Consider the following 27,443-nt stretch of genomic DNA (forward strand, 5'->3'; position numbering starts at 1 on the left):
GCTTACCCCAGTTCAAAGCCCCCCATCCCATTCTCCTGCCAGCCCTGATGGGGGCAGCTCGATTTGTGTCACAACTTACAAGATTTCAGTAATATGGGCTTGAGGTCCGGTTCTGCGCCTTCCTTTGGGCCAGGATCCCCTCCCGACTGGCCGCCCCCTTGCCTGGCCCTGGCAGCTGCAGTAGGGCCGGGGGTGGAATAGGAGCTGGGGGTCTCAGGGGTTATCGGCTGGGTCTCCTGGGGTAGGAAGTGGGCCCAAGCTGTGGGAGCTGGGACTCCGGCCAAGCCCCAAGACCTGGAAAAACAACAGATATGCTCTGTGAGCGCACGCATGTGTGTATGTGTGTGTAGGTTCGCACTCTCTTGCTCCCACTTTCTCTTGTTTTTCCAGACTGCCCCACAGTTCGTATACTTTATTAAAAATAAATAATTACAAATTCCATTGTACAGCTGTGCACAGGGTCAAGGAGTTGGTGCAGAGGGGAGCTCACCACAGTCCCTCCTTGGGTGGGGTCCACCTGAGCCCCCCTCATCTGGGAGGGCAGGGGGAGCCGGGGGTCAGGGGACGTGGGGCTGGGGCGATTTGGGCCAATGGGCATGGGGGGAGGCTCTGGGGCCTTCTGCCTGGGGGGGGCCCGGTGGGAGGGGCGCGGTCCACGGCTTCGTCTCCTCGTCCAGCGTGTGGAATGGAAGAACATGGATTTAGTTTCTCAACCTCTCTCTTTTTTTAAACGTACCATATGTACAAAAGAAAGTCGTTTGCCACAGGCCGAAAACATGCAAGAGAAACTCGCCCCCCACCCTCATCCCTGGGCATCCCAATCATCCAGCTGGCCTTCCCCGCGGGCCCCACCCTCCACACCGAGCCTGGTTGCCCTCTCCATCCCCTAAGCTCCTGTCATCGGGCCCGGGCAGGTCCCTGGGCAGAGCCCCGGGCAGATCTCCGGGCAGATCCCCAAGCAGGTCCTGGGGCAGATCCCCAGGTAGAGCTCCGGGCAGGGCACTGGGCAGATCCTGGAGCAGATCCCCAGGTAGGGCTCTGGGCAGATCCCTGGGCAGGTCGGGAAGGAAGGTGGCAGCCGCTGCCAGTCCCTGAAGCTCCCCGGAGGCTAGCTGGCCCCTCCCGGAGTCTGCCCGGCCCCCGTGGGGTAAACTGAGGCAGAAGATACCAGAGGAGGAGGAAGAGGAGGACCGACCAGCGTTTGTCACCTTGACTCCCATCTCTTCCCCTGCTCCGCAAGGGGTTCTAGGAGGGGCTTGGCCGGAGAGGCCATGGCCTGGGGAAGCCGTGGCCTGGGGAGGCCGTGGTCTGGGGAGGCCGTGGTCTGGGGAGGGCGTGACCTGGGGACGTGGTCGTGTCGTGGGCGGGGCTAGATGGCAGACTCCCTGCGGTAGGAGATGTTGTCCAGTGGGAGCGTGGCCTGCATCCGCTCCAGATCCAGGTGGCTGCCGAACTCCAGCATGCGGATGATGCCTCCCTCCTCCTTGGAGCCGCCGTCCAGCCCCAGAGCCGCGGTGGCCGCCTCCTCGTCCTCCTCCTCCTCCTCCTCGTCCAGCTCCTCCTCCTCCTCCTGGCTGACCAGGGCCAGCTCGTTCTCGTAGCAGAAGGCACTGGAGGGCGGCGGCGGCGGGGCGGGCAGGACGGTGATCTTGCTCTCCTGGAGCTCCCGGGCCGAGCAGCAGGGTGTGCCGGTCACCTCGTAGGTCTTGTGGAAGCGGGAGTAGTCCACCTTGTAGTGGCTCTTCTCCTCGAAGACCACGGGCTCGAAGCGGTGGCCCCAGAGGATCTCGCTGGCCAGGTAGGAGCTGCGGGCCTGGGTGGTCATGGCCGTGGCCTCCACCATGCCCTCCAGGATGACCACGATCTCGAAGTCCTCGGCCTCCAGCTCCTCCTTGCCCATGCCGTAGAGGGGGCTCTCCTCGTCGATCTCGTGCACGATGACAATGGGCGACACGAGGAAAATGCGGTCCAGCCCCACGTCGTAGCCCACGTTGAGGTCCCGCTGGTCCAGGGGCAGGTACTCGCCCTCCTCCGTCATGTAGGGCTTGATGAGCTGGGCGCGCACGTGGGCCTCCACGATATGGCTCTTTCGCAGGTTGCCCACTCGCCACATGAGGCACAGCTTGCCGTCGCGCACAGAGATGACCGCGTGGTGACTGAACAGCAGGGTCTGGGCCCGCTTCTTGGGCCGGGCCATCTTGGCCATGATGGTGCCGATCATGAAGGAGTCGATGACGCAGCCCACGATGGACTGGACGACCACGGCCATGACGGCCAGGGGGCACTCCTCGGTCACGCAGCGGAAGCCGTAGCCGATGGTGGTCTGCGTCTCCACGGAGAAGAGGAAGGCCCCCAGGAAGCCATTGACGTGCATGATGCAGGGTTTGACGGCCGGGGGCGGTGGGGGACCCCCACCCCCTACCCCCGCCCCCCCTACCCCCTTCTCGCTTCCCCCCGCCGACCCCGGGCCTGGACCCCCGTCGAGGTCCCCGTGGAAGAAGGCGATGCACCAGAAGAGGAGGCCGAAGAAGAGCCAGGAGACCAGGAAGGCCGCAGAGAAGATCATCAGCATGTAGCGCCAGCGCGTGTCCACGCAGGTGGTGAAGATGTCTGCCATGTACCTCTGGGACTTGTTGCTTAAGTTGGCGAAGTACACGTTGCACTGGCCGTTCTTCTTGACGAAGCGGTTGCGGCGCTTCCGCCGGGGGCCGTGGGCCTGCCCGTTCCGGCTGGGGCCGTGCATGCCGCCCTGGGCAGAGCCGTCCGGCCCGTCCTGGTCCACTCAGACCGCGGCGTCGTCCTCGGCGTCCGAGTGGCCCCTGCGTGGGACGAGGGGGGCGGGGAGGACACAGACACACAGCTTGTCAGAGGCCGGGTCGTTGGGGCGGGGTTTTTTGAAGTCGGTCGATCGTGTGGATTGAGTGCTTACTCTGGGCAGAGCACTGGACTGAGCCCCTGGGACAGGATATAGAGCCCGGGCTTGGGAGTCAGAGGTTGTGGGTTCTAATTCCGGCCCCGCCACTAACATCTGGGTGACTTTGGGCAAGTCACTTAACTTCTCTGTGCCTCGGTTACCTCATTGGTAAAATGGCATTGAGGCTGTGGGACATGGACTGTGTCCAATCTATTGATAATAATAACTGGTATTTGTTAAGCGCTTACTATGTGCCAGGCACTGTTCTAAGTGCTGGGGTAGATACAAGATAATTAGGTTAGAAGCAATTCCTGGCCCACAAGAGGCTCACGTTCTAAATTCCCATTTTTACAGCTGAGGAGACTGAGGCAGAGAGAAGTTAAGGTGACTTGCTCAAGGTCACACAGCAAAAAAATGGCAGAGCAGCGATAAGAACCCAGATCCTTTCGACTCCCAGGCCCGTGCTCTATTCATTAGGCCACATTGCTTCTCCAGCCTGATTATCTTGCTCCAACCCAGCACTTAGAACAATTCCTAGCACATAGTAAGCCCTTAATGAATACTCCCCCAAAAAGCAAGCGCTCAATGAATACCACTGATTGACTGATTGATTGCCTCAGGTGAGCATGTCAGTCAATCAACCTATGGTATTTCTTGACATGATTCCTGCCTACAAGGAGTTTACAGTCTATGGGGGAGAAAGGCATTAAAATAAATCACAGTCTAAGCAAGAGGGAGAACGGGTTTTATCGGATCCACGGGTCTTATCGGATCCTTATTTTATAGAAGAGGAAACCGAGGTTCAGAGAAGTGAGGTGACTTGCCCAAGGTCACACAGGTGGAATCTAGAGCCTCCAGAAACCCACCTGGATCACGCCAGGCAGAAGCTTCACGTGCAGCAGTCTTGATGAAGCCCCAGGGCTGGTGTCCACAGCACTAATAATCATAATTACGATGGTATTCTTTAAGCGCTTACTATGTGTTCTAAGCTCCGGGGTAGATATAAACTATTCAGGTTGGACACTGTCCCTGTCCCACATGGGGCTCACACTCTTAATCCCCCTTTTACAGATGAGGTAACTGAGGCACAGAGAAGTTCAGTGACTTGCCCAAGGTCACACAGCAGACAAATGGCAGAGCAGGGATTAGAAGCCAGTTCCTTGTGATTCCCAGGCCCATGCTCTATCCAGTAGGCCATGCTGCTTCCCAGGACTAGACTAAGCGCTTGGGGGAGTGTAATAATAATAATTATAATAATGTTGGTATTTGTTAAGTACTTACTATGTCCAGAGCACTGTTCTAAGCGCTGGGGTGGATACAGGGTAATCAGGTGGTCCCACATGAGGTTCACATTTAATCCCCATTTTACAGATGAGGTAACTGAGGCACAGAGAAGTTAAGTGACTTGCCCGCAGTCACACAACTGACAAGTGGCAGAGCCGGGAGTTGAACTCATGACCTCTGACTCCGAAGCCCAGGCTCCTTCCACTGAGCCACGCTGCTTCCCCAGCGTGGAACAGAGTTGGTGGGCACAATCCCTAACCTGCAGAGGGAAGAGGGGCAGAACCCAAGCAGGGGGCTGGAGGTGGCAGTTTGTGGGGAGGGGAGGAGGAGAAGGGAAAGGGGGGAGAAGGAGGAGGAGGAGGCCAGGAGACTGCAGCCGCCTGGTAACATTTTGGCCTGGAATTACATAAGGTTGGAAGTTTCTATTTTCTGTCCTATTCTTCTTACTGATCTAATTGTGCATCTGTGGCAATGTTTATACACTTCCCCGGTTCAGGACAACTCAGTTGCCACAGCAACCAGTGCGGCTCCCAGCGTCCTGAATCAAGAGCCAACGCTGTAATTTAGAGATCAACAGCTAAAGTGCCGGCAGCTTCCCCGATAAAAACACCCTCTTAGAGCCCCGGGGGGAGAGAAAACTGGCTTCCCAACTCCAACCACTGTCACACCGACGCCCCGGGACTCCAGGCCACCCCCTCACCTCCTCCCAACCCCCGGCGGCAAGAGACGGGGCCGTGAGGTCACACTCTCCCGTGACATCATGGGGTTTCATGGTGACATCACGGGGTTTCTTGGTGACATCACAAGGTGATCCACCACTTTGGTGGTTTGAGGCCAGAACAGTGAAGGTGGAGTTGGGGGGTGGGTGGATGGAGGGATCGGGGTCTCCACTGCCCATCTTTTTCTTCCAGCCGATCTAGTGGGAAGAACGCAGGACTGGGAGTCCGAGGACCTGGGTTCTAATCCTGGCTCAGCTGTTTGCTTGTTGGGTGACCTTGGGCAAGTCACTTCTCTCCCCAGCTTCCTCAGCTATAAAATGGGGATTAAGTTGAAGCAACATAGCCTAAAGGATAGAGCATGGGTCTGGGTTCTAATCCGGCCTCTGCCGCTCACCTGCTGGGAGATCTTGGGCAAGTCACTTCACTTCTCTGGGTCTCAGTTTCCTCATTTGTAAAGTGGCGATTCCGTTCCTGCTCTCTCTCTCCCCTTTAGCCTTGTAAGCCCCATGTGGGACAGGGACTGTCTGACCTATCTTGTTTCCACTCCAGTGCTTATTACAGTGCCTGGCACAGAGTAAGCACATAAAAAATCCCACAATTCTTATCATTACTTTCCTCACCCATGAGCCCTCTCCCTGCTGGAAAGTTAGTGGGGCAGTCATTCGGTATCTATGTTACAGACCCTGTCACTTAGGCACCAAGTCTCTCTGTAATGCTTGCTACTGTCTGTCCCCACAGCAGCTCCTTGAGGGCAGGGATCGAGTCTACTACTACCAATAATTATGGTATTTGTTAAGCCCTAACTAGGAGCCAGGCACTGTACTAAGTATTGGGGTCGTTACAAGAAATTCGGGTTGGATACAGTTCTTGTCCCACATTGGGCTCACAGTCTTAGTCTCCATTTTACAGATGTGGAAACTGAGGCACAGAGGAGTTAAGTGACTTTCCCAAAGTCACACAGCAGGCAAATGCAGGAGCTGGGATTGGATCCCAGGTCCTCTGATTCCCAATTCTATCTACTAAGCCACTCTGCTTCCAAACTGTGGATAGGAAACAGGTCTACCAACTCTGTATTTAGTATTTAGCACAGGTCTCCCAGGTATTTAGTACAGTGCTCTGCACACAGTAAGTGCTCAATAAATCTGATTGATTGATGTTTGATATCCAGGAGGAATGAACCAAAATTGATTAGAAAACAAACTTCCTACTGGGTTGAGATTGGGGTGGGAGGGGAAGAGTGAACCTGTTACCACTCGATCTGGCTCCAAGGTTTAGAAAAGTTAGAATGATGGCAGGGATCAGCCAGGCGCGGGGACATTTGGCTAACTCGGGGTTTTTGGGGGTGCTCATGTGTTGTGGGAGAGTGGGCTGGGTTCCAGGGTGGATGGGGAGAGAACAAATGAGACAACTTTCAGGCCCAGCACTGTTCAAGGAGACAAGCAGCCCAGCAGTTTCCCCGGCTCAGCAAGGGCCTGCTGGTGGCTTCTGGAGATGCCCACGGATTCTAGAGAGGTTCTGGATAATGGCTCACTAAAGATAAAGTTAGGGGTGTCAGATGGCCCATCCTCAACCCTGAGGGGGCAGGGACCAGGAAGGCAAGAACCATATGGCTCCTCCAAGCCTCCCGTTGCTGCTGTTGGAGGCAGGTCTAGAGGCCTGATGGGCCCGTCTGAGTCAGCCATGGAAATGCTGATGGACATAAGTGTTCTGAAGCCTCATCCTGCCACTCCTCCATCCCACAGCAGCCCAGTCTGCTGTCGCTGCCTCAACGGCCCTCTTTCCCTGGCCTGGACAGCCCTGTCTCCTAGTGGGAGCCTGGGCCCAGGGAGAGAGCAGTCTTCAGAGCACATGCCCCATCACAATATTTCCACGTCCCAACTTCACTCCCCTGGTCCCGGAGCAAGTTCCGACCAACTCTGTCCATGCCCCCCAGCCTGAGAACTCCCCCCAACTCTGCCCAGGTCCAGGATGGGGAGAAGGGGCCAAGCGAACAATCAAAAACAAAGTCAATAGGAAGCTGCATTCTCTGTCCTCTGCTCTCCAGTAGCCGATGTGGAGGCTGGTTTAACCAGGCCCCATCATTGAGAACGCTTCAGTCCTCAGATGAGTCACCAAATGGAGGCCACAAGGTAGTCAGACTTCCGGGACCGATACACGGACAACCAAAAATGAGCTGTGGCCGACAGACAGATTACCCACATCCTCGAGGTCCAGAATATTCTGGGTAATTTGTCCGGGCGGACACGGCTTAGTCCCGGCGTCGTGTCTCTGTCCCCTCGGTCTAGATCACAAACACCGTTGAAGGCCGGGCCCGGGCCTGGCTAGCCCAGCTGCATATAGAGCCCAGCCTCAGGCCAAGCACCCTCAGACACTCAACAAATGCCGGGAGGTGCTGATCCCATCTCTGCCCACGATCCTGAAACACGAGACGCTCTGGAGGAAGATGGTCAGGGGATGACATTTTTTCTGCAGCCTGGGTGTTCCCCCTTTTGTTTACTAATACTCATCATCATCATCAACATCATAGTATTTGTTAAGCCCTTAGTCTTTGTCAAGCACTGTTCTAAGCACTGGGCCAGATACGAGCTAATCTGGCTGGACACAGTCCCTGTCCCACATGGGACTCACAGTCTTAATCCCCATTTATCAGATGAGGGAACTGAGGCCCAGAGACATGAACCGACTTGCCCAAGGTCACACAGCGGGCAAGTGGCGGAGCCAGGATTAGAACCCAGGTCCTTCTGACTCCCAGTCCCATACTCTATCCACTAGGCCATGTTACTTCCCTAACAGGACAACTGTCCTCAGCCACCTTCTTTCTGCTTCCCTGCCATGAGGGGAAATCAAAACCCTGCACTAGCTGAAAACTCCAATAGCCAGAGGAGTCAAGAAATGTAGGGCTTGGGGGCACAGATGCTGGCTTCACTCCTTCTTTTGCTTTACTCGGCAACCCAGCCGGATCTCTGCTTTTGCATGTGCAAGGGAAAGCTGTGACACTTTTTTTTTTAAATGGAATTTGTTAAGCGCTTACTCTGTGCCAGGTACTATACTAAACACTGAGGTAGATACTAGATAATCAGGTTGGACAGAATCCCTGTCCCATATGGGGCCCATGGTCTTAATTCCCATTTTACAGATGAGGTACCTGAGGCATAGAGAAGTGAAGTGACTTGCCCAAGGCCACACAGCAGACAAGTGGTGGAACCTGATTTAGAACCAGGCTTCTTCTGACTCCCAGGCCTGTGCTCTGTCCATTAGATCTTGCTGCTTCTCTGCATCCCAACAACTCTTCTCCTCCTAAGTCTCCTCTTCCTCTGCATCTGGGTAGTTCTGCTCCCCGTTGCACCTCTTTGCTGGACTGGTTGAGTCTTTGCTCTCTGGTAGGCAGGGCCATGCCCGACTTGTATTTATTGAGCATTTACTGTGTGCAGAGCACTGTACTAAGTACTTGGGAGAGTACAATATAGACATGTACCCTGCCCACAGCGAGCTTACATTCTAGAGAAGGAGGCAGACATAAACATAAATAAAGTAGGGCTATTACACTAGTGCTATGGGGTTGAGGGAGGGTGATAAATCAGGGCAACACAGAAGGGCATGGGAGATGAGAAAATGAGGGCTTAGTTAGGGAAGGCCTCTTGGAGGAGATGTGCCGTCATTGAGGCTTTGAAGGAGGGGAGAGTGATTATCTGTCGGCTATGAAGAGGAAGGGCAATCCAGGCCAGAGGCAGGACGTAGGCATGAGGACATGAGTCCTGCCCAACATTCCTCAAGAATTAGAGACAGAGTCGGAAAGAGGCTTTGAGAGTCCTGAAGCCCATTCTGTGCCTGAAGTTCTGCTGGAAGGATTCAGGTTAGAGTCAGGTTAAGGAGGCAGCATGACCTAGTGGAAAGAGCATAGACCCGGGAGTCAGAGGACCTGGCTTCTGATCCCAGTTCCACCACTTGTCTGCTTTGTGGCTTTGGACAAGTCATTTAACCATTTAACCTCTCTGGGACTCAGTTACCTCATCTGTAAAATGGGGATTAAGACTGTGAGCCCCATGTGGAACATAGACAGTGTCCAACCTAATTATCTTGTATCTACACCAGTACTTAGAACTGTGTTTGAAACACAGTAAGTGCTTAACAAATGCCATTTTAAAAAAAGGAGTTCACAGTCTAAAGGAGGATCTAGAAGGAACAGAAGACTGCAGAGCTGGCTTGACTGGAAGGTGGGGATTGATAGGGGAAGTCCTCCTGGAGGAAGTGGCTTTTTAGGTGGATTTGAAGGTGGGGAGGGATGAGGTTTGGTGGATTTGAAAGGGAAAAACGGCCAGGGCAGAGGAAGGATGTGAGCAGTGGGATGGAGGCAGGGGACTGGACAGCTAGGTTCAGCATTTTAAAAAACATAGTATTTCTTGTGTCCTAAACAGTGGAGAAGATAGAAATAATCAGATCAGATAGACTCCCTCTCCCAGTTAGGTCTCCTCTGCTGCTGCACTGAGCACCTCCTCTGTCTCCACTTAGAGAATCCCATCCGCCCTCCTCCATCTTCACATAGAATATCCCGCCTGCCCCCTCCATGCACACATAGAATATCCCACCTGCCCTTTTCCATCCTCACATAAGATATCTCTCCTTCCCCCTCCATCCTCACATAGAATACCCCACCTGCCTCCCTCTATCCGGACATAGAATATCCTGTCTGCCCTCCTCTATCCCACATAGAATATCCCACCTGCCCACCTCCATCTGACATAGAATACCCTGTCTCCCTCCATCCAGACATAGAATATCCCACCTGCCCCACTGCATCCACACATAAAATATCCCACCTCCCTCCCTACATCCGCACATAGAATATCTTGCTCGCACCTCCCCAACCTACATAGACTGCCGGCCCCCTCCATCCTACATAGAACACTCCCGCCCCCCCCATCATACATAGAATGGTGTCTATGTATGGTGTCCCCTTCCATCCTCACATAGATTCTGCCCTGCCCATCCCCAGCTGGTGCAGATGGTCAAACCCTCTCCACATCTCCCTGCCCAGCAGGGCTCTCTTAGTAGAGAAGGCAGGTGCCAGCGGCCCTGCCCCTTATTACCCAAATGCTATCCCTTGACCCCACCCAGGAAAACGGACAAGATCATGGTCAAGACCTGAAGTCATGGGGTTGGGGGTGAGGTTGGAGTGTGGGAAGAGAAGGCAGTGCCAGCTGCACCCTCAGGTCTCCTTGGAAAGGGCGAGGCAGTCTGGCAAGAAAGAAGGTGCCCCTCCCAGGCCAGGGCTGGCATGGGTCGAGGGCAGGATGGGACGGGAGAGGTGATGAGCTCCCTGGGTTTAGAGGACCAACGTCAGAGCCAGTCTGGATGCTCGTCGCCCCCTCTAGACTATAAACTCATTGTGGACAGGGAATGTGTCTGTTATATTTTTATATTGTCCTCGCCCATAGTACAGTGCTATGCACATGGTAAGTGCTCAAGAAATAAGAATGACTGCTCTGCATACAGTAAGCGCTCAGTAAATACGATCAATTGCCTGGCCGCCACAGACAGCAACGGCGGTGGCATCCTCCATCACCATGGCCAGGTCGAGCCCGGGATTGGATGGAGGCTGGGGGGTTCTTCGGCAGGACAAAGGAGGTTGTCAGCAGCTGAGCTCCAAGTTAGGCACTTGAGTGAGAGACATCAAGCAGAGGGGAAGGGCAGAGACCAGTGCCCTTCCTGAAGCAGAATCAGCAGATCTGTGAGGTCACCCTCTCCCCGCTTTCACCCTCCCCTGGAAAGTTCCTCCACCTGCTGCCCACACCACAGACACCCACACATACCCCCAAAATCCCCGACATTCAGGCACATATGACGTCTCCCATGCCACGCCAATCCGAAGACAACCCACGGCCACCACTGTGCACAAATCCCCATGATGGCCCCGATGGGCCCTGGCCCTCTGCCTTTCTCCGGAGGTTCTGACTCCCCCGCAACGTACTTGCTCCACAGTCTTTGCACTCCCCTCCCCGCTCAGCGTGAAGTCCAGCACGGCATCCAAGTTGCAGCTTTTGCACTCCCCTCCCCAGACAGCACGAAGTCCGGTGCGGTATTCAAGCCTCAGCCTTTGCGCTCCCCTCCCCAGTCAGCGTGAAGTCCCGCACAACGTCCAAGTCTCAGCCTTCGAGCTCCCCGCCCCGGCCAGCGTGAAGTCCAGCAAAAGCAGCCAAGCCTCAGCCTTTGTGCTCCCCTCCCTGGACAATATGAAGTCCAGCACAGCATCTGAGCCTTTACTCCAGCACTTAAAACAGTGCCCGGTACATAGTAAGTGCTTAACAAATACCACCATTATGCTTCCACAATTATGCTTCCAAATACCACAAAGCTTCCCAGTCAGCATGATGTCCGGCACAGAGTCCGAGTCACAGCTTTTGCACTCCCCTCCCCAGTTCACGTGAAGTCCAACACAGCATCTGAGCCTCTACCCCAGCACTTAGTACAGTGCCATGGCACATAGTAAGCGCTTAACAAATAACACAATTATTTGCACTCCCTCCCCAGTCAGAATGAAGTCCGGTACAGCATCCGAGCCTCAGCCTTTGCTCTCCCCTCCCCGGTCAGTGTGAAGTCCAGCACAGCGTCTGAGCTGCAGCCTTTGTGCTCCTCTTCCCGGTTAGCATGAAGTCAGGCACACTGTCCGAGCCACAGGACCTGGTGGTGGAGGGAGGCTGGGCACCCAAACTTAAAGTCTAGGTGTAAAATCTGAAAGCCCCTGAGAAGCAGCATGGCCTAGTGGATAGAGCACAGGCCTGGGAGTCAGAAGGACCTGGGTTCTAATCCTAGCACCTCTTTTCCACTATGTGACCTCGGTCAAGTCACTTCACTCCTCAGTTCCCTCATCTGTAAAATGGGGATCATGACTGTATTCCCATGTGGGACATGGATTGTGTCCAATCTGCTTAGCTTATATCTACCCCAGTTCTTAGAACAGTGCCTGGCACATAAGAAGCGCTTAACAAATACCATTTAAAACAAACAAAAAAAAGGGCAGACTGTCCAGATGCCTGCCTGCTCTGCGCACAGCCACGGCAGCACCTCCCACATCTCCAGCAGTGCTCTGGGGCTGGCTGAGGAGCTCAAGAGACTCCTGTTCCGTGCTCCGACCCTGGCGTAAACCTCCCTTCCTCTTCAGCTCTCCAGGACTGGATGGGGCTGGGAGTGCAGGGTGAGAGGACGTGGCTCAGGCCCTCGCCTTCTCCCCCTATCTCTGCTGCCCTCTCTGGGTCTCTCCCCGGAGAGAGGGGAGGTGAAATGAATTGTAGGCTGCTTACCCCTGTGCTCCCCACACCCAGCATTCTCAGCAAGTAGGGGGAGATGTTGATGTGACCAGTACCACACACATACACACAAATACACACAAAATACATGGCCCTTACTCTGGCAGTGCCCTCCCTAGAGCTATTCTTAGAAACCTTGCAGCTGGGTGGCTGCACACTAAGAATACTTCTGGTCCCCACCCGGCTTTTTGAGCCCCCACCCCCTGGGCACAAGCCTCCCTTCCCCTAACCCCTGCTCAGCTGCCTCAGCCCCACAGAAGGCCTGAGCCCCAGGGGTGTGACTAGCAGCGCTGAACCCCATGCTTATCGGCACCTCTTGGAGGTGGGCAAAGTCAAGAAAGGAAGCAATCTGCGATTGATCCGCTCTGCCCCTGACTGAAGGTTCAGTGGGGAATCAGTCAATTAGACAATCAATCAGTAGTATTTATTGAGCACTTATTATGTGCAGAGTGTTGCATAGCGCCTACAACAGAGATGGTAGATCCATTCCGTTCATTCATTCATTCATTCACTCATATTTATTGAGCACTTATTGTGTACAAAGCACTGTACTAAGCGCTTGTGAGAGTTCCCTGCCTACAATGAGCTTACAGTCTAGAGATGAGAGGCTCCAAACAGGAGGGGGCCGAGCTATCTATGGGTTTCTGTGATCCAGGCTCTCCCTGCCTCCCTCACCTTCCTCCCTCACCCTCACCCTGAAAGTGGATGAATGATAAATCTATCAATCCATCAATCCCCTGGCTGGAATCAGAGCCCCTGGGCTTGAGCAGCTCCCTTTTACTGCCCTTCCAAGGCCCTAGTCAGAATCTGGGGGGTCAGGGGGTCAGGTCAGACCCCCAGAGGGGGAGCTCTCACCAGACCAACTCACAGGCCAGCTTCCAGCAGGCAGAACAAAACTTTTGGAAGGCCTGGTCCCTTTGGGGTGGTGGAGGGAGGTCGAAGCAGAGAGCTGATAATAATAATAATGGTACTTGTTAAGCACTTACTATGTGCCAAGCACCGGTCTAAGCTCTGGGTTAGGTACATAGTACCGCCTCTATGCCCATGTGCCCATGGTGACTAGGTAATCAGTTTGGTCACAGTCCCTGTCCCACATGGGGCTCATAATCTTAATCCCCATTTTACAGATGAGGTAACTGAGGCACAGAGAAGGGAAGGGACTTGCCCAAGGTCACACAGCAGACAAGTGGCGGTGCCAGGATTAGAACCCTCGTTCTTCTGACTCCCAGGCCCGTGCTCTACCCACAAAGCCATGCTGCTTCTCTTAGGGCACTGCCTCCTTCTTTCCTCCCTCTTATGGGAAGCAGGGTGGCCTAGTGGAAAGAACATGGGTCTGGGAATCAGAGGACCCAAGTCCTGATCCTGGTTGTGCCCCTTTTCTGCTATGTGACCTTGGACAAGTCACTTAACTTCTCTGGGCCTCAGTTTCCTCCTCTGCAAAATGGAGATTCAATCCCTGTTCTCCCACCTACTTAAATTGCGAGCTACATATGGGACAGGGACTGTCTGACCTGATTATCCTGTATCTTCTCCAGTGCTTAGGACAGTACTTGGCACATAGTAAGTATTTAACAGATGCCACCATTATTATTATTACTTAATAGCGGTATTTTCACCTCCAGGTCCTGGGCTGACCCAGTTCTCAACCAGAGGTCCAGTTTCCAGCAGGCACCAGGCCCCAGGGCCGCAAGGATCCTGCCCTGAACCTTTCTCAAATGTGGCAAGAGCCCGGGCCCTTGAGCCAGAGTACGGGTCCAAATCCCAGCTCCGCTACTTGCCTGTTGTGGGACCCTGAGCAAGTCACTTCACTTCTCTGGGTCTCAGTTTCCTCATCTGCAAAATGGGGATTATATACCTATTCTCCCTCTTACTTAGGCTGCGAGCTCCACCTGGGCCAGGGACTGCATTCGATCTCACTGCGTTGCATCCTCCTCAGTACATATCACCATTCACAGATGGTTCCGTGAAGGGACACCCTAACTCTGGATAAAGCACTCCAGACCCATCCCAGAGAGTTTCCTTTAAAAGATTCAGGGAAAGATTTTCCCTGGGGTCAGGAGCTGGATTCAGGTGCTGAATTGACCCCCAACATTAGAGAATGAAGATGGTGGTGGTTGTGGGCTCTTACTCTGTGCCAGTCACTGTACTAATTACAAATTAATCAGGATGGACACAGTCCTTGTCCCACAGGGGCTCACAGTCTTAATCTCCATTTTCCAGATGAGGTAACTGAGGCCCAGAGAAGGGAAGAGATTACCCAAGATCACATAATACACAAGTGGCGGAGCCAGAATAAGAACCCATGTCCTTCTGACTCCCAGGCCCGTGCTCTACGCGATCTAGTGCTGATGTCATCACTCCAAGGGCTGTTGTTCCCCGCATGGGGCTCAGAGACCCTTGTTGCTCTGGCTTCCTGGGTGAGGGGCTGGGGCTTAGTGGGAGGGGCTGCAGGGCAAGAAGAGTCTGAGGGTCCAAAAGAGAGGTTTCTCCCCATGGTCTCCTTCAACGTACTCCCTCCATGTACTTCCACATACAAGACTGGGGAGCAGGCCCCAAGAACAAAGTCCAGGGCAGTGCCAAGGAGGGGTGGATGTTGGGGGGCTCTGCCCTTGGAGCTGAAGCAGAAGGTGGGAAGGTAGAAGCGGGAGCCAGGGAGACGGACCCACATCCGAGAGGGCTGCCCCCTCCATATCGGCTCCGAGAGATACCTGGCTGGGGGGCGGAGGAGGCTGACGCTGCCAGCCAGGACAGGGTGAGACGCAGGGGCTCCGATCTCCAGGAAAGAAGTGGCAAGAGGTAGTCTCTAGCCCCTGCCCCTCAGGAGAGGGGTCCCAGACAGACCCTGATGGTGGGGGTCCAGAGGGAAATGGTTAGGGTCTAGCCTGGCCCCTTCTCCCCAACATTGAGCCCTTTGGGCCATGCCATAAACCTTCCCGGGAACCTGGGCACACCGGCCCACTGACCCTCCGAGCTCAACCCCCTCTTCTCCTCCTCCTTCTCTCCAGCTCCTCACTCACCGATCTGGTAGGGTCCCGGGGGCCGAGGTGAGAAGGGGGTCCTGGGCTGCGGGGGGGAAAGGGGTGGGCCCCAGCGGCGCCTGCCAGCACAGGAAGCAGTTCCGGGTACCTCTTCAAGGACGAGGCGGAGGGCGATCTTCCCAGCTGGAGCTCGCTTTGGGCCACCCCCCCCCTTCCCCGCTGCCTCTTTGCCCCCTCCCGTCCAGGGGAGCGGTTTGCCAGACTTGAGGTTCCAGTCCTGCTGTCCTGGCCCCGCTCCAGCTCAGGCCCCCTGGCCGCCTTGCTTGGCTACCTCAGCACTCATTTTCACTTCCTGCCCTGAGTGGCTCGCCCGTGGGCTCTGCAGCTGGTGCAGCTGCCTCCTCCCCCACCCCAGAGGAGGATGCCTGGGCACTGGGGGGGTAGCGGGAAGAGGACGAGGGACGGGGGACCCTTCTGCTCGAGCCCACCATCCCCACAGCCTGGGGTCTGGTCAAGGGGAGTCCACAGAGCCTCCCCCGGTCCCCCTTCCCATCTTCAGTTCTCCCAGAGGAAAGCCAGGCTGTGGGGCGAGGGCACAATGCAGTTGGGCAGTGGAGTAAGGCCAGGAGAGCATTGCCCCACTGACACCGACATGGGTCAGGAATGGGTGCAATATCTGTAATTTATTTATTTATATTAAAATCTATCTCCCCCTCTAGACTGTAAGCTCAACATGGCAGGGAATGTGTCTGTTTATTGTAGTATTGTACTCTCCCAAGCACTTAATATAGTGTTCTGCATGCAGTAAGTGCTCAATAAATATGATTGACTGACTGATTAAGATGCACTCCCCTTAATTGTCGGAGACAACTAATGCTCCCCTCTGGGCTGAAGCCCCACCAGGCCGGCCTGGTCAACCTCTATCGAGGGGTTAGAGCTACAGACTCCTTCACCCTCCTCCTTCCTCCCGCCATGGCTGCTTCCCCTATCCCCTATCCATTCCAGCCATGACTCCTCACCCCTCCCCCAGGTCCCACCCGCAGGCTTGAAGTGGGGTGAGGCCCCCCCTCAGGCAAGGCTGGTTCCCCACAAGCCCTGCCCCAGCCTCCCTCTGCTCCTTCTGCTCCCACCTGGTGCAGGGGGCCTCCAGCCCTGGAGTGGAAAGGCCAGGGATGGGAAGGGGGCTCTGCCACTTGTCGGCTGTGTGACTGTGGGCAAGTCACTTAACTTCTCTGTGCCTCAGTTCCCTCATCTGTAAAATGGGGATGAAGACTGTGAGCCCCACGTGGGACAACCTGATTCCCCTATGTCTACCCCAGCGCTTAGAACAGTGCTCGGCACATAGTAAGCGCTTAACAAATACCAACATTATTATTATTATTATGATGCCATTTGCGATGTTCACCTGCACACCCAGGAAAGACCTGGGGAAGGGGCTTCTGAGCCAGCCTCCTACCCAAGACCAGTAGCATCTTGGGGCCTCAGGGTTTCTGTTTGGAGTTGGAATCAGGAGAAGCAGTGTGGCCTAGTGGAAAGGCATGGGCCTGGAAGTCAGAGGACCTGGGTTCTAATCCCTGCTCTGCCACTTATCTACTGTGTGACCTTGGGCAAGTCACTTTACTTCTCTGTGACTTAGTTCCCTCATCTGTAAAATGGGAATTGAATATCTGTTCTTCTTCCTACTTGGACTGTGAGCCCTATGCGGGATAGGGACTGTGTCCAACTTAATTAACTTGTAGCTACCCCAGTGCTTAGAACAGTGTTTGAAACATAGGAAGCTCTTAACAAATACCATAAAAATAATCCAGAGGAGCACCTTCCCGGAAAGGGAATCGATCAGGTGACCACCCCGAGACATGCATGGTGACCCCCAGTCCAGCACACTGCATTCACGCAAACGTTCGCCAGATTCCAGCTCAATTCTCCCGGACCTGAAGCACGTCCCCAGTTATCCTGAACCCTAACCTTTCCCAGAAATGCACCCTCCCCTGCCAGGTCCAGACAGGGCACTGTGACCGAGCCGTGGCTGAGAGAGGCTCACTGCCAACAATTCAAACTCAAGGCATAAACGTGGTCAGGTCTGTATTTGGGGTGGACTGTCCAGTCATTCATTCAATTATATTTACTGAGCACTTTCTATGTGCACAGCACTGTATTAAGCGCCTGGGAGAGTACAATATAACAATAAGCAGACACATTCCCTTCCCACAATGAGCTTACAGTCTATAGTCCAGTGTGAAACTAGAACCCTACCCTCTCCAGGGCCAAAAAGACTCAAAAGGACAGGAGAAGGAAAGATACCAGCAAGGACAAAGACAGAGCCTGAGGCTCCCGGGGGTCTCTCCCCACCCCACCCCTGTGGCAGGACTATTTCTCAGACTCCTTAGCTCTCCCAGCCCAGACCCAAACCCTGCTCCCCACCCCTTCAGCCTGGGTCATTCCCCACCCTGCTCCCCACCTCTCTGCAGCATGGCCTAGTAGATACATCACAGGCCTGGGAATCAGAAGGATGTGGGTTCTAATCCTGACTCTGCCTCTTGTCTTCTGCGTGACCTTGGGCAAGTCACTTTACTTCTCTGTGCTCAATTCCCTCATCTGCAAAACGGGGATTAAGATGGGGAGCCCCCTGTGGAACATGGATTGAATCCAACCTGTATTAGCTTGCATCTAGTCCAGCATTTAGACCAGCGCTTGACACAGAGTAAGTGCTTAACATACACCATCATCGTTATTATTTTACACCAGGCCAGGAAGGTCACTATGACCTGTCCACCCCTGCCCACCGGGAAGAACAGGATAGCAGAGGCCTGGTGGCAGAGAGCTGGAGGAAAAGCCAAGGAACAGGACAAAGGGTTCTGCCTCTTCCTCATGGAATAGTCTCGGGACAGTCTGAGGATCACCCCAGATCAATCAATGGATCAATATTGCATAGTGAGTGCCTATTCTGTGGCAGAGTAGGCTAGAGTTAGTAGACATGACCCCTGTTCTCCAGAAGCTTACAATCGGGCAGCTTTATGGAGAGGTCAGCTTGGGGTGGGGGAGCCAGGGGGAACAGGTGGGATGAACGGTTTCTCTCTCCTTGGGGTTTTTGCCCTTGCACCAGTGTCCTCCTTAGAGAAGCAGCGTGACCTGGAAGAGAGAGCGCGGACCTGAGAGTCCGAAGGACCTGCGTTCTAATCCTGACACCATCACTTGTTTGCTGTAAGCCCGATGTGGGCAGGGATAGAACGGTGCATGGTAAGTGCTTAACAAATACCATAATCATCATCATCATCATCTCTATTGCTGAATTGTACTTTCCAAGCACTTAGTACAGTGCACTGCACACAGTAAGTGCTCTATAAATATGATTGAATGAATGCTGTGGGAATTTAGGCAAGTCACTTCACTTCTCTGGTCCTCAATTCCCTCATCTGTCAAGTGGGGATTAAGACTGTGAACCCCACCTTGGACAGAAACTGTGTCTAACCCAATTTGCTTGTATCGACCCCGGCACTTACTACAGTGCCTGGCACATAGTAAGTGTTTACCAAATACCACAGTTATTCCCCTCCAGACTGTAAGCTCCCCTCTAGACCGTAAACTCATCACGGGCAGAAGATGTGTCTGCTTTCTATTGTATTGTACTCTTCCATCTGCTTAGAACAGTGGTCTGCGCATAGTAAGTGCTCAATAATTCCATTGATTGATTGATTGATTGATTAGATCGGGACCGTTCTGAGCTGGACCTGGATCTGAGAGGAGCCAGGGAAAGAAGAGGCGCTGAGGAGAGGGGGCCAGACAGAAAACAGCTGGAAACTGACCCCCACCCCGCCACCACCGTGTGTGTGTGTGTGTGTGTGTGTGTGTGCATGTGTGACTCAAGAGCTATTCCTAGCCACGCGGTGCCAGCTGCAGCGTCACAGCAAGAAGGGCTCTGCCCATATTATTATTCCAATTACCATCTGAATTAAAAGTTTGAGCAGTGATCAGCCCACGTAGTGAGGGGAAGAGGGAGGGAGAGAAAAATAAAGATTTTAAAGAGGGCTGCACCCAGCCCCCCCACCCTGGGGGTGACAGTGTCAGCGGAGAGACAGGAAGGTCACAGCCGCCCCCTGCCCCCTCTGCCACCCCCGACCCCCACCCCCTGGACCACCCAGGCTAGGCGAAGGAACCAGGGCGGGGCAGAGGGCTGCTCTGGGAGATCACCCCGGGAACAGCTGGAGCCCTACGACTCCCAAACTCCCTCCGCCCCCAGCCCTCGGCAGATATCAGAGAGGGAGAGAACCCCCCGGCTCCCAGCAAAGGGGAGGCCTGGCCGGACTCGGCTCTGGTAGCCCAAGGCTGCCCCGGGGAGAAGGATAGGATGGCCAGGGCGACTGACTCGATCTGACGCTCAACAATCTGGGCTCGGGCCTTCTCACCCCCCCAAACCCAGCCCACACCCCCCGAGCTATGCCACTTCCAACTGTCCCGCCCGAGCCCTGCCTCCTCTGCCTCCCGTCCTCCTTCCCCCTTCGTGCCCCTTCTCCACCTCCATCCCAGAGACCTGGGCCTTGTCTTCCCCGCCCCACCCAATTCGGACTCCTGGTTCCCTCTGACAGCCGCCCGTGGGTGCCATCCGCGTGGGGCTGGCTCTGGGCTCCGCCCTTCTCCCCTAACCTGGACAGAAGCCCTGTCCACCGCCCTCCTACCCGTCCTTCTCCCCTCCCGTGGACAGAAGCCCTCCCCCGGCCCAGCGTGGGGAAGGAGGCCTGCAGGATGCAGGACCAGGCTGGGAGGAAAGGAGGCTGGGAGGGAGAGGAAGGGAAAGAGGGAGGGAAAGGTGGGAGGGAGAGAGAAAAAGGAGAAAGAGAGGGTGGAAGGGAAGGAAGGATGGAAGAAGAGAAGGAGAGAGGGACGGAAAAAGCGATGGAGGGAAGGAAGGAAAGAAGGAGGGAAGGAAGGAGAGAGGGAGGAAGGAAGGGATGGAAGGAGGGAAGGAGAAGAGGGAGGGAAGGGGAGAGGGAAGGAAAAAGGGAGGGAGGGAAGGAAACAAGGAGGGAAAGAGAAGAGGAAGGGAGGGGAAGAAAGGAGGGAAAGAAGGAGAGAGGGAGCAAGAGAGAGAGAGTGGGGCAGGACAGGCCTCAGAGGCGGCCGCCTGAGTCTCGGAGCGAGATGGACATCAGCAGAGCCACCGCCCCACTGAGAACTGCCGGCGGTCCGCATGAGTGGCCAGCATGGGTCGGGGTGCGGGACGTTTGGGGGTGCGCTCGCGTGTCTGTGTAACGTGTGTGCAAATGTGTGCAGGAGGGATGTATATGTGTGTGGGCGTGTGTGTGTGACCCGTGTGCGGATACTGGTCCGGTTGGGCTCGGCACTCACATGACGGCCCTGCCTTGTGCAAACCAGCATGAGTATTTGGGGTGGAGCGCTTAGTACAGTGCTCTGCACACAGTAAGCGCTCAATAAATACGATTGAATGAATGAATGAATGAATGAGGGCGAAAGGCTGGACAGATCCTCAAGAACGAATCTGGTTGCATGTATGTGGAGGGACTTGTGACTGCGCACCATTATTATTATTATTATCATCATTATGGTATTTGTTAAGCGTTTACTATGTGCAAAGCACGGTTCTAAGTGCTAGGAGAGCTAATCAGGTTGGACACAGTCCCTGTCCCATATGGGGCTCACAGTCTTAATACCCATTTTACAGATGAGGAAACTGAGGCACAGAGAAGTTAAGTGACATGTCCAAGGTCACACAGCAGACAAGTGGCGGAGCTGGAATTAGAACCCAAGTCCTCTGACTCCCAAATGCGGGCTCTTGCCACTAGACCGTGCTGCTTCTGCATGTGTGTGGGGCTGTGGCTGCGTGTGTGTGCAGGGTTATATGACTGGATGTGTATGGGGCATGGGGAAGCAACATGATGTAGTGGATAGAGCACAGGCCAGGGAGTCTGAAGGTCATGGATTCTAATTCCGACTCTGCCCCTTGTCTGCCGTGGAACCTTGAGCAAATCACTTCTCTGTGCCTCAGTTACCTCATCTGTAAAATGGGGATTGAGAGGGTGAGCTCCACATAGGACAACTCGATTTGTTTGTATCCTCCTCAGCGCTGTGTACAATGCCTGGCACATAGTAAGAGCTTAATACCATTATTATGATTATTATTTTTATGGGGCCGCATGTGAGGGGCATGGATGTGTGGGCACACAACTGCGTATGTTTGGAGATGGATGGCCACCTGTGTGGGGGGGGCGGCGGTGTCGGGGGGTGGCTGCTATGGCGGGGAGGAGGGGGGGAAGGAGACCCCACGGACTGGGACACAGCCTGGTGCTGGCAGCGGGAAGTGGGCACCGACCGCCGGGCATCTGGGCATCTGACCATTTGAGCACCGGGGCGCTGGGTCTTGCTTGATGGGGGATGGCGGTGGGAGGAGGGAAGGGATCCGGGACACGCCGGGTGTCCCCCAAGACAGACGCATACGCACTTGGGAGGGGGCTTAGAGTTAGTGGGGTCTTTGGGGGGTTCTGCCCACCAGCTCTGCCTTCCCTCCGGTGCCCCCCCGCCCGAGCCCCAGAGGGGGGTCGAAAGCCCCAGATGAAAGAGTTCTGACTGTAACAGGAGAGGAGGGGTGGGAGCCGGGGGACGGGGGCGGGTTATGCGCTACACTCTGTGCGTGGGTTGTGCATGTGGGCGCTGAGCCCCCCGGGACTCCCAGCTCGAAGTCTTCGCCTCAGACCTCAGGACGAGCTCCCTGGGGCTGGGCTAGGGGCTTCCTCCTGGGCTCTAATCCCGGCTCCACCAGCTCTCTGTTGTGTGACCTTGGGCAAGTCACTTCATTTCTCTGTGCCTCAGTTCTCTTAGCTGTAAAATGGGGATTGAGGCTGTGAGCTCCACGTGGGACTGGGATTGTGTCCAACCCGGTTTGCTTGTATCCACCCCAGCGCTTAGTACAGTGCCTGGCACACGGTAAGCGCTTAATAAATACCATCATTATTATCATTATTATTCACACCGTCGGTTCCTGGTGGGCAGAGCACGTATCTATTCATTCATTCATTCATTCAATAGTATTTATTGAGCGCTTACTATGTGCAGAGCACTGTACTAAGCGCTTGGGATGAACAAGTCGGCAACAGATAGAGACAGTCCCTGCCGTTTGACGGGCTTACGGTCTAATCGAGGTGCTAGTATCTAGCAACTCTGTTGTATCGTACTCTCTCAAGCGATTAGTACAGTGCTCTGCACACAGTAAACACTCGATAATAATAATAATAATTACTATTATGGTATTTGTTAAGCCCTTACTTTGTGCCACTCACTGTTCTAAGCGCTGGGGAGATACAAGGTAATCAGGTTGTCCCACATGGGGCTCCCAGTCTTAATCCCCAATTTCCAGATGAGGAGACTGAGGCACTGAGAAGTTAAGTGACTTGCTCAAGGTCTCACAGCAGACAAGTGGCAGAGCCGGGATTAGAATCCACATCCTCTGACTCCCAAGCCCGGGCTCTATTCACTAAGCCACGTTGCTTCCACCGATTGATTGCTTGATTGATCGAGAGCCAGGCCAACGTCCACTCCGGCTGGGACCAGAAGAGCGGTCAGCCGTCCTCCCTCCTCCCCTCCGCCCCTGGGCCCCAACTTAGCAGAGGGAGAAACCGAGGCAGCCGGTGGAGGTGGGGCTCATCGGGACGGACAGAACCTCGTTATGGGCAGGGATTGTCTATTGCCGAATTGTACTTTCCCCAAGCGCTCACTACAGTGCTCTCCACACAGTAAGCGCTCAATAAATACGACTGAATGAAAGTCCCCACTCCAGAACTAGAAGCAAATAAGCCACCCCTTCCCCTGGGTTGAGGGAGGAGGGACGGGGGTCCCGGCCGTGCCCCTCCCCCCCATTTAACAGCCCAGCCCCTTGGTGGGGGGCGATGTCCGGGGACCAGCCCACGAGGATGAACCCCTTTGACTTGCTTTTTCTGGGGTTTTTTCCTACTTTTTTTTTTTCCCTTTCGCAAATTGATTTGTGGTGATGTAATGTGCTCGGATCTGGTCCCGGTGCCAATCTCAGAGGAGAGACGACAGATTGCAGGAACCAAATTTGGCATCCAAGAGCGGGGGGAGAGGCACGAACAACGTCGATGTGTAGGGGAAGGGGAGAGAGATGGAGGGGAGAGGGACCTGGGCCGAAGGAGAAGACCTCCGGAGACAGGGAGAGTAGAAACTTGCTCTTGTCCTCTCTTCTACTCCATCTCTCTTCCCCTCTCTCTATCCCTTCTCCAGCCTCCCCCTATACCGTCCTGCCATCTTCTCTCCTACCCCGTGTCTGCCCAAGCCCTTCACGGCACGGCCTAGTGGAGAAAGCCCGGGCCTGGGACTCAGAAGGACCTGAGTTCTAATCCCCGCTTCTCCACTTGTCCGCTGTGTCAACTTGGACAAGTCCCTTCCCTTCTCTGGGCCTCAATTCCCGCATCTGGAAAATGGAGATTAAGGCTGTGAGCCCCATGTGGGACAGGGACTGTATCCGATCCGATTAGCTGGTACCCACCCCAGCACTTACTACAGCACCTGGCACAGAGTAAATGCTTAACAAATCCCGCCACATCTTTCTTCATCTCGTCTCGAACTCTTTCCCATCTCCTCCTCCTCCTGGTCCTCTTCCTCTTCCACCCTTTCCCGAACCTTCTCTTCCCCTTCCCTGTCTTTAGCCTCTCTTCTCCCCATCCATCTCTTCCTCCATCCGAACTCTCAGCCCCAGCTTCTGCCTCTCCCCTCCATCCCCCGACGGCCCGGGTACCACTCGGATGAGCTGTTGTTACCATGTTGCCCGTTGCCATGTAGGTTACATGTTCCTTATGACTCAGTCACCCTGATGGAGGAGGCCCTCCCCACCTCAGAACCCACGCGAGGTCCTCTCCACGCACCCCCCCCACACACCCCGTCAACCTCCGCCATTCGCCAATTCAGAACCGTTTCTCAGGAGCCCAGAGATTTGCTCGTATCTACCCCAGCGCTTAGTACAGAGCCCCGCATGTAGTAAGGGCTTAACAAATACCATAATAATAATTATTATTCACCTGGGAGCCCTCGGGGGTCGTTCCCCGGGTCCAGGGGGCAAGGGGGGGAGGGCGGGAGGAGAGGAGGATCCGGTCGTGCGATTTGGGGAGACTCGCAGTCCAGGACCTTCTGCTCCCGCGGGGATTAGTGGCATAGTGGGAAGAGCACGGGCTTGGGAGTCGGAGAATACGGGTTCAAATCCCGGCTCTGCCACTTGTCCGCTAAGTGACCTTGGGGAAGTCACTTCACTTCTCTGTGCCTCAGTTCCCTCATCTGTAAAATGGGGATGAGGACTGTGAGCCCCACGTGGGACAACCTGATTACCTTACTAGCCCAGCGCTTAGAACAGTGCTCGGCACATAGTAAGCGCTTAACGAATACCATAATTATTATTAGGGGCAGGGGGGAAAAGGGCACCTTCCCTCTCATCCCCCCTTCTCCCTCCTACTTAAACTGTGATCCCTAGTGGTGCCTGATTATCTTGTATTTACCCCAGCGCTTAATACAGTGCTTGGTACATGGTAAGCGCTTAACAAATACCACAATTATCATCATTATTATTATTACTATTATTATCCAGACCACCTCCAAACCAGCTCTCCTAGGAAAGACAGGCTTCCTCGCTCGCCACTGGGCAGGACAGAAACTGATCACCCTCCTCCCCTAACGCCCACTCCCCACCCCCGCCTCCCCCCGTCCCCGGGGCCCTGAAGAATCGAGAGTGAGCTGCCCACTTGTTCACGACAGGACCTCTCCCTGCCCAGTACCATCGCCCTAGATCAGGGCACCACTGGATGCCGAGGGGTCTGGTTGGATTACACTCTGTGTGTGTGTGTGTGTGTGTGTTGTGCATGGGGGTGTGTATAAGTGTATGAACGTGGGTGTAAGTGTGTTTGTGTGTGTGACCGTGTATGCATATGGGTGAGTGATTTGGGGTGTGTATGCAAGCGTATGAGTGTGTTTGTGTGTGTGCATGTGTACAGAGAGATTCCACAAACACCCAGAAGCTCCCCGGTTCCCAGCTGGGGCTTTTCTCCAAGGCTGTGATGTCTGGGGGGCTGGGGGCTGCGGACTGGAGGCGGGAGGCGATCTCTCACCCTCTTGGCAGCCTCCAGGGTCAGCTATGCCCCGAGACCCCATCGCAGCTCAGGGATGACCAGTCTGTCCGGACAGGGCCCGGATCTCACGTGGCCAGCAGCCTGGGGCGGGCGGGGTGACAAGGTGAGGGCTGTTGTCCCCCTCCGGTGGGACTCTAACCCGGAGCCGGGGCAGGTAGGACTGGGACCAGGGGGGTGGACAGTTGAGGGTGGCCAGGAGGTCAGTCCCCTGCCGTCCCTCCCTGCCCCCGCCTCCTCCGCCGCCGGGGTCTTCTGCCTAACGGGGCTCTTTCTGGACACCCCCTGGGTCCCAGTTCTAGCAGTCCCCTGGGGGTGGGGGGCAGAGACCGGACCTCCGCTTCCTCGTCCGGCCCAGCTTGAGCCCCGGATGAGGCCCGGAGGAATCGGTCCAGCTCCAGCCTCGCTGCCTCGCAGTCGGGACAAGAGCCGGGAGAAGATGCCCGTGGGTGAGGGGGTGAGGGAGGGAAGGGGACGGAGGACCGGGGGTGACGGGGTGAGGGGATCGGAGGACCAGGGGGTGACGGGATGAGGGGGACAGAGGACCAGGGGTTGAAAGGGTGAAGGAGACGGCTGACTAGAGGGTGACCAGGTGAGGGGGACAGAGGACCAAGGGGCGAGGGGGTGAAGGGGACGGAGGACCAGGGGGTGACGGAGTGAGGGGGACTGAGGACCAGGGAGCGAGTGGGTGAAGGGGACGGAGGACCAGGGGGTGAGAGGGTGAGGGGGACGGAGGACCAGGGGGTGAGGGGATGAGAGGGTGAGGGGATGAGGGGGACGGAGGACCAGGGGTTGAGTGGGTGAAGGAGACGGAGGACCAGGGGTTGAGTGGGTGAAGGAGACGGAGGACCAGGGGGTGAGGGGGTGAAGGGGGCGGAGAACCAGGGGGCGAGGGGGTGAAGGGGACAGATGACCAGGGGGTGACGGGGTGAGAGGATGAGAAGGTGAAGGGATAAGGGGGACAGAGGACCAGGGGTTGAGGGGTGAAGGAGATGGAGGACCAGAGGGTGACGGGGTGAGGGGATGAGAGGGTGAGGGGGATGGAGGACCAGGGGGTGAGGGGATGAGAGGGTGAGGGAATGAGGGAGACAGAGGACAAGGGGTTGACGAAGTGAGGGGGACGGAGGACCAGGGGGTGAGGGGGTGAGGGGGACGGAGGACCAGGGGGTGAGGGGATGAGGGGGTGAGGGGGCGGGGGGCGCCGAGGACAGGGAGAGAGGTCAACGGCCGGGAGGCGAGGCTGCTGCTGCCCTTCCCTCCAAAAGCCCGGGATTTGAAGGCAAATCCCGGCAGCGCAGGCGGGATCGGGAGGGACCCCCGGACCCAGGGAGGGACCCCCGGACCCAGGGAGGGACCCCCGGACCCGGGGAGGGACTCTCGGACACGAGGATGGACACGGGCGGCCGTGGGAGCTCCTGCTCTTCCCCCCTCGCGCTCAGCCCAGGGTCGGACCCCGGGGACGAGGGGAGGGCAGAGCAGGGGGCGTCCCGAGCAGGCTTCCCGGCCTCGACCCCCCCACCCCCCACCCACCGGGAACCCGAACTCGAGAGTCAGAGAAGGCCTTACCGCGGGGGAGCTGCTTGAGCGCGTTATGTCGGGAGAGCGGGTGGTCCGGGCTGGCCAGGGAGGGGGTCTCCTACTCCCCCGGGCCCGGGTTCGAGGCCTCCTCCGGCCCGCTGCTCGGCAGGACGCTGGCCCGCCCTGGGGGCCAAGGGGAAGGGGATCCCTTCTCCGGACCACCTTTCCCACCGCTCCCTCCTCCCGGCTGTCCTCCCCGCTCACCTCCTGGCTCTTTTCCGGGCTCTTTTTTCCCGGCTGTCCTCCCGGCTCTCCCTAACTTTCGCTGGCTCCGGCCTCTCTCCTCCTCCTGTCTCCTGGTCTCTTCCTGGTTAGCATCCTTCGCCCAGAGGAGGTCCCACCCTGTGCGACGCTACCGGCTCAGCAAGGCTCCCGGAGGCTCAGCTCTCTCTCTCTCTCTCTCTATCTCTCTCTCCGTCTCTCTCTCTCTCTCTTTCCCTGTCCTCCTCCTTCTCTCTCCCTCTCCTCCTCCTCTCTCTCTCCTCTCTCTCTCTCTCCCCCCTCCCTCTCTCCCCTTTCCCTCTCTCTCT

General features: G+C 55.8%; 1 protein-coding gene across 2 annotated transcripts; it reads right to left on the reverse strand.

The window, feature by feature from the left end:
* Positions 1-378: 378 nt before the first annotated feature.
* KCNJ4 (potassium inwardly rectifying channel subfamily J member 4) lies at positions 379-27,353 on the reverse strand. Of its 2 annotated transcripts, none has more exons than XM_029078542.2 (2): positions 27,118-27,353; positions 379-2,819 (listed from the first exon to the last, which is right to left on the reverse strand). In XM_029078542.2, exon 2 carries the CDS (start codon positions 2,741-2,743, stop codon positions 1,370-1,372), a length of 1,374 nt encoding a protein of 457 aa, XP_028934375.1. In that variant the 5' UTR covers positions 2,744-2,819; positions 27,118-27,353; the 3' UTR covers positions 379-1,369. The 2 variants fall into 2 exon arrangements, with proteins under 2 accessions (XP_028934375.1, XP_028934376.1); XM_029078543.2 differs by having other exon boundaries at positions 26,902-27,353.
* Between the last annotated feature and the right edge of the window lie 90 nt (positions 27,354-27,443).

This window comes from Ornithorhynchus anatinus, chromosome 14 (assembly GCF_004115215.2).
Source record: "Ornithorhynchus anatinus isolate Pmale09 chromosome 14, mOrnAna1.pri.v4, whole genome shotgun sequence".
Classification (NCBI taxonomy): domain Eukaryota; kingdom Metazoa; phylum Chordata; class Mammalia; order Monotremata; family Ornithorhynchidae; genus Ornithorhynchus; species Ornithorhynchus anatinus.

Coding starts and splice junctions, on each gene's coding strand:
- KCNJ4 (XM_029078542.2), bottom strand. CDS start 2,743: ATGCACGGCCCCAGCCGGAACGGGCAGGCCCACGGCCCCCGGCGGAAG.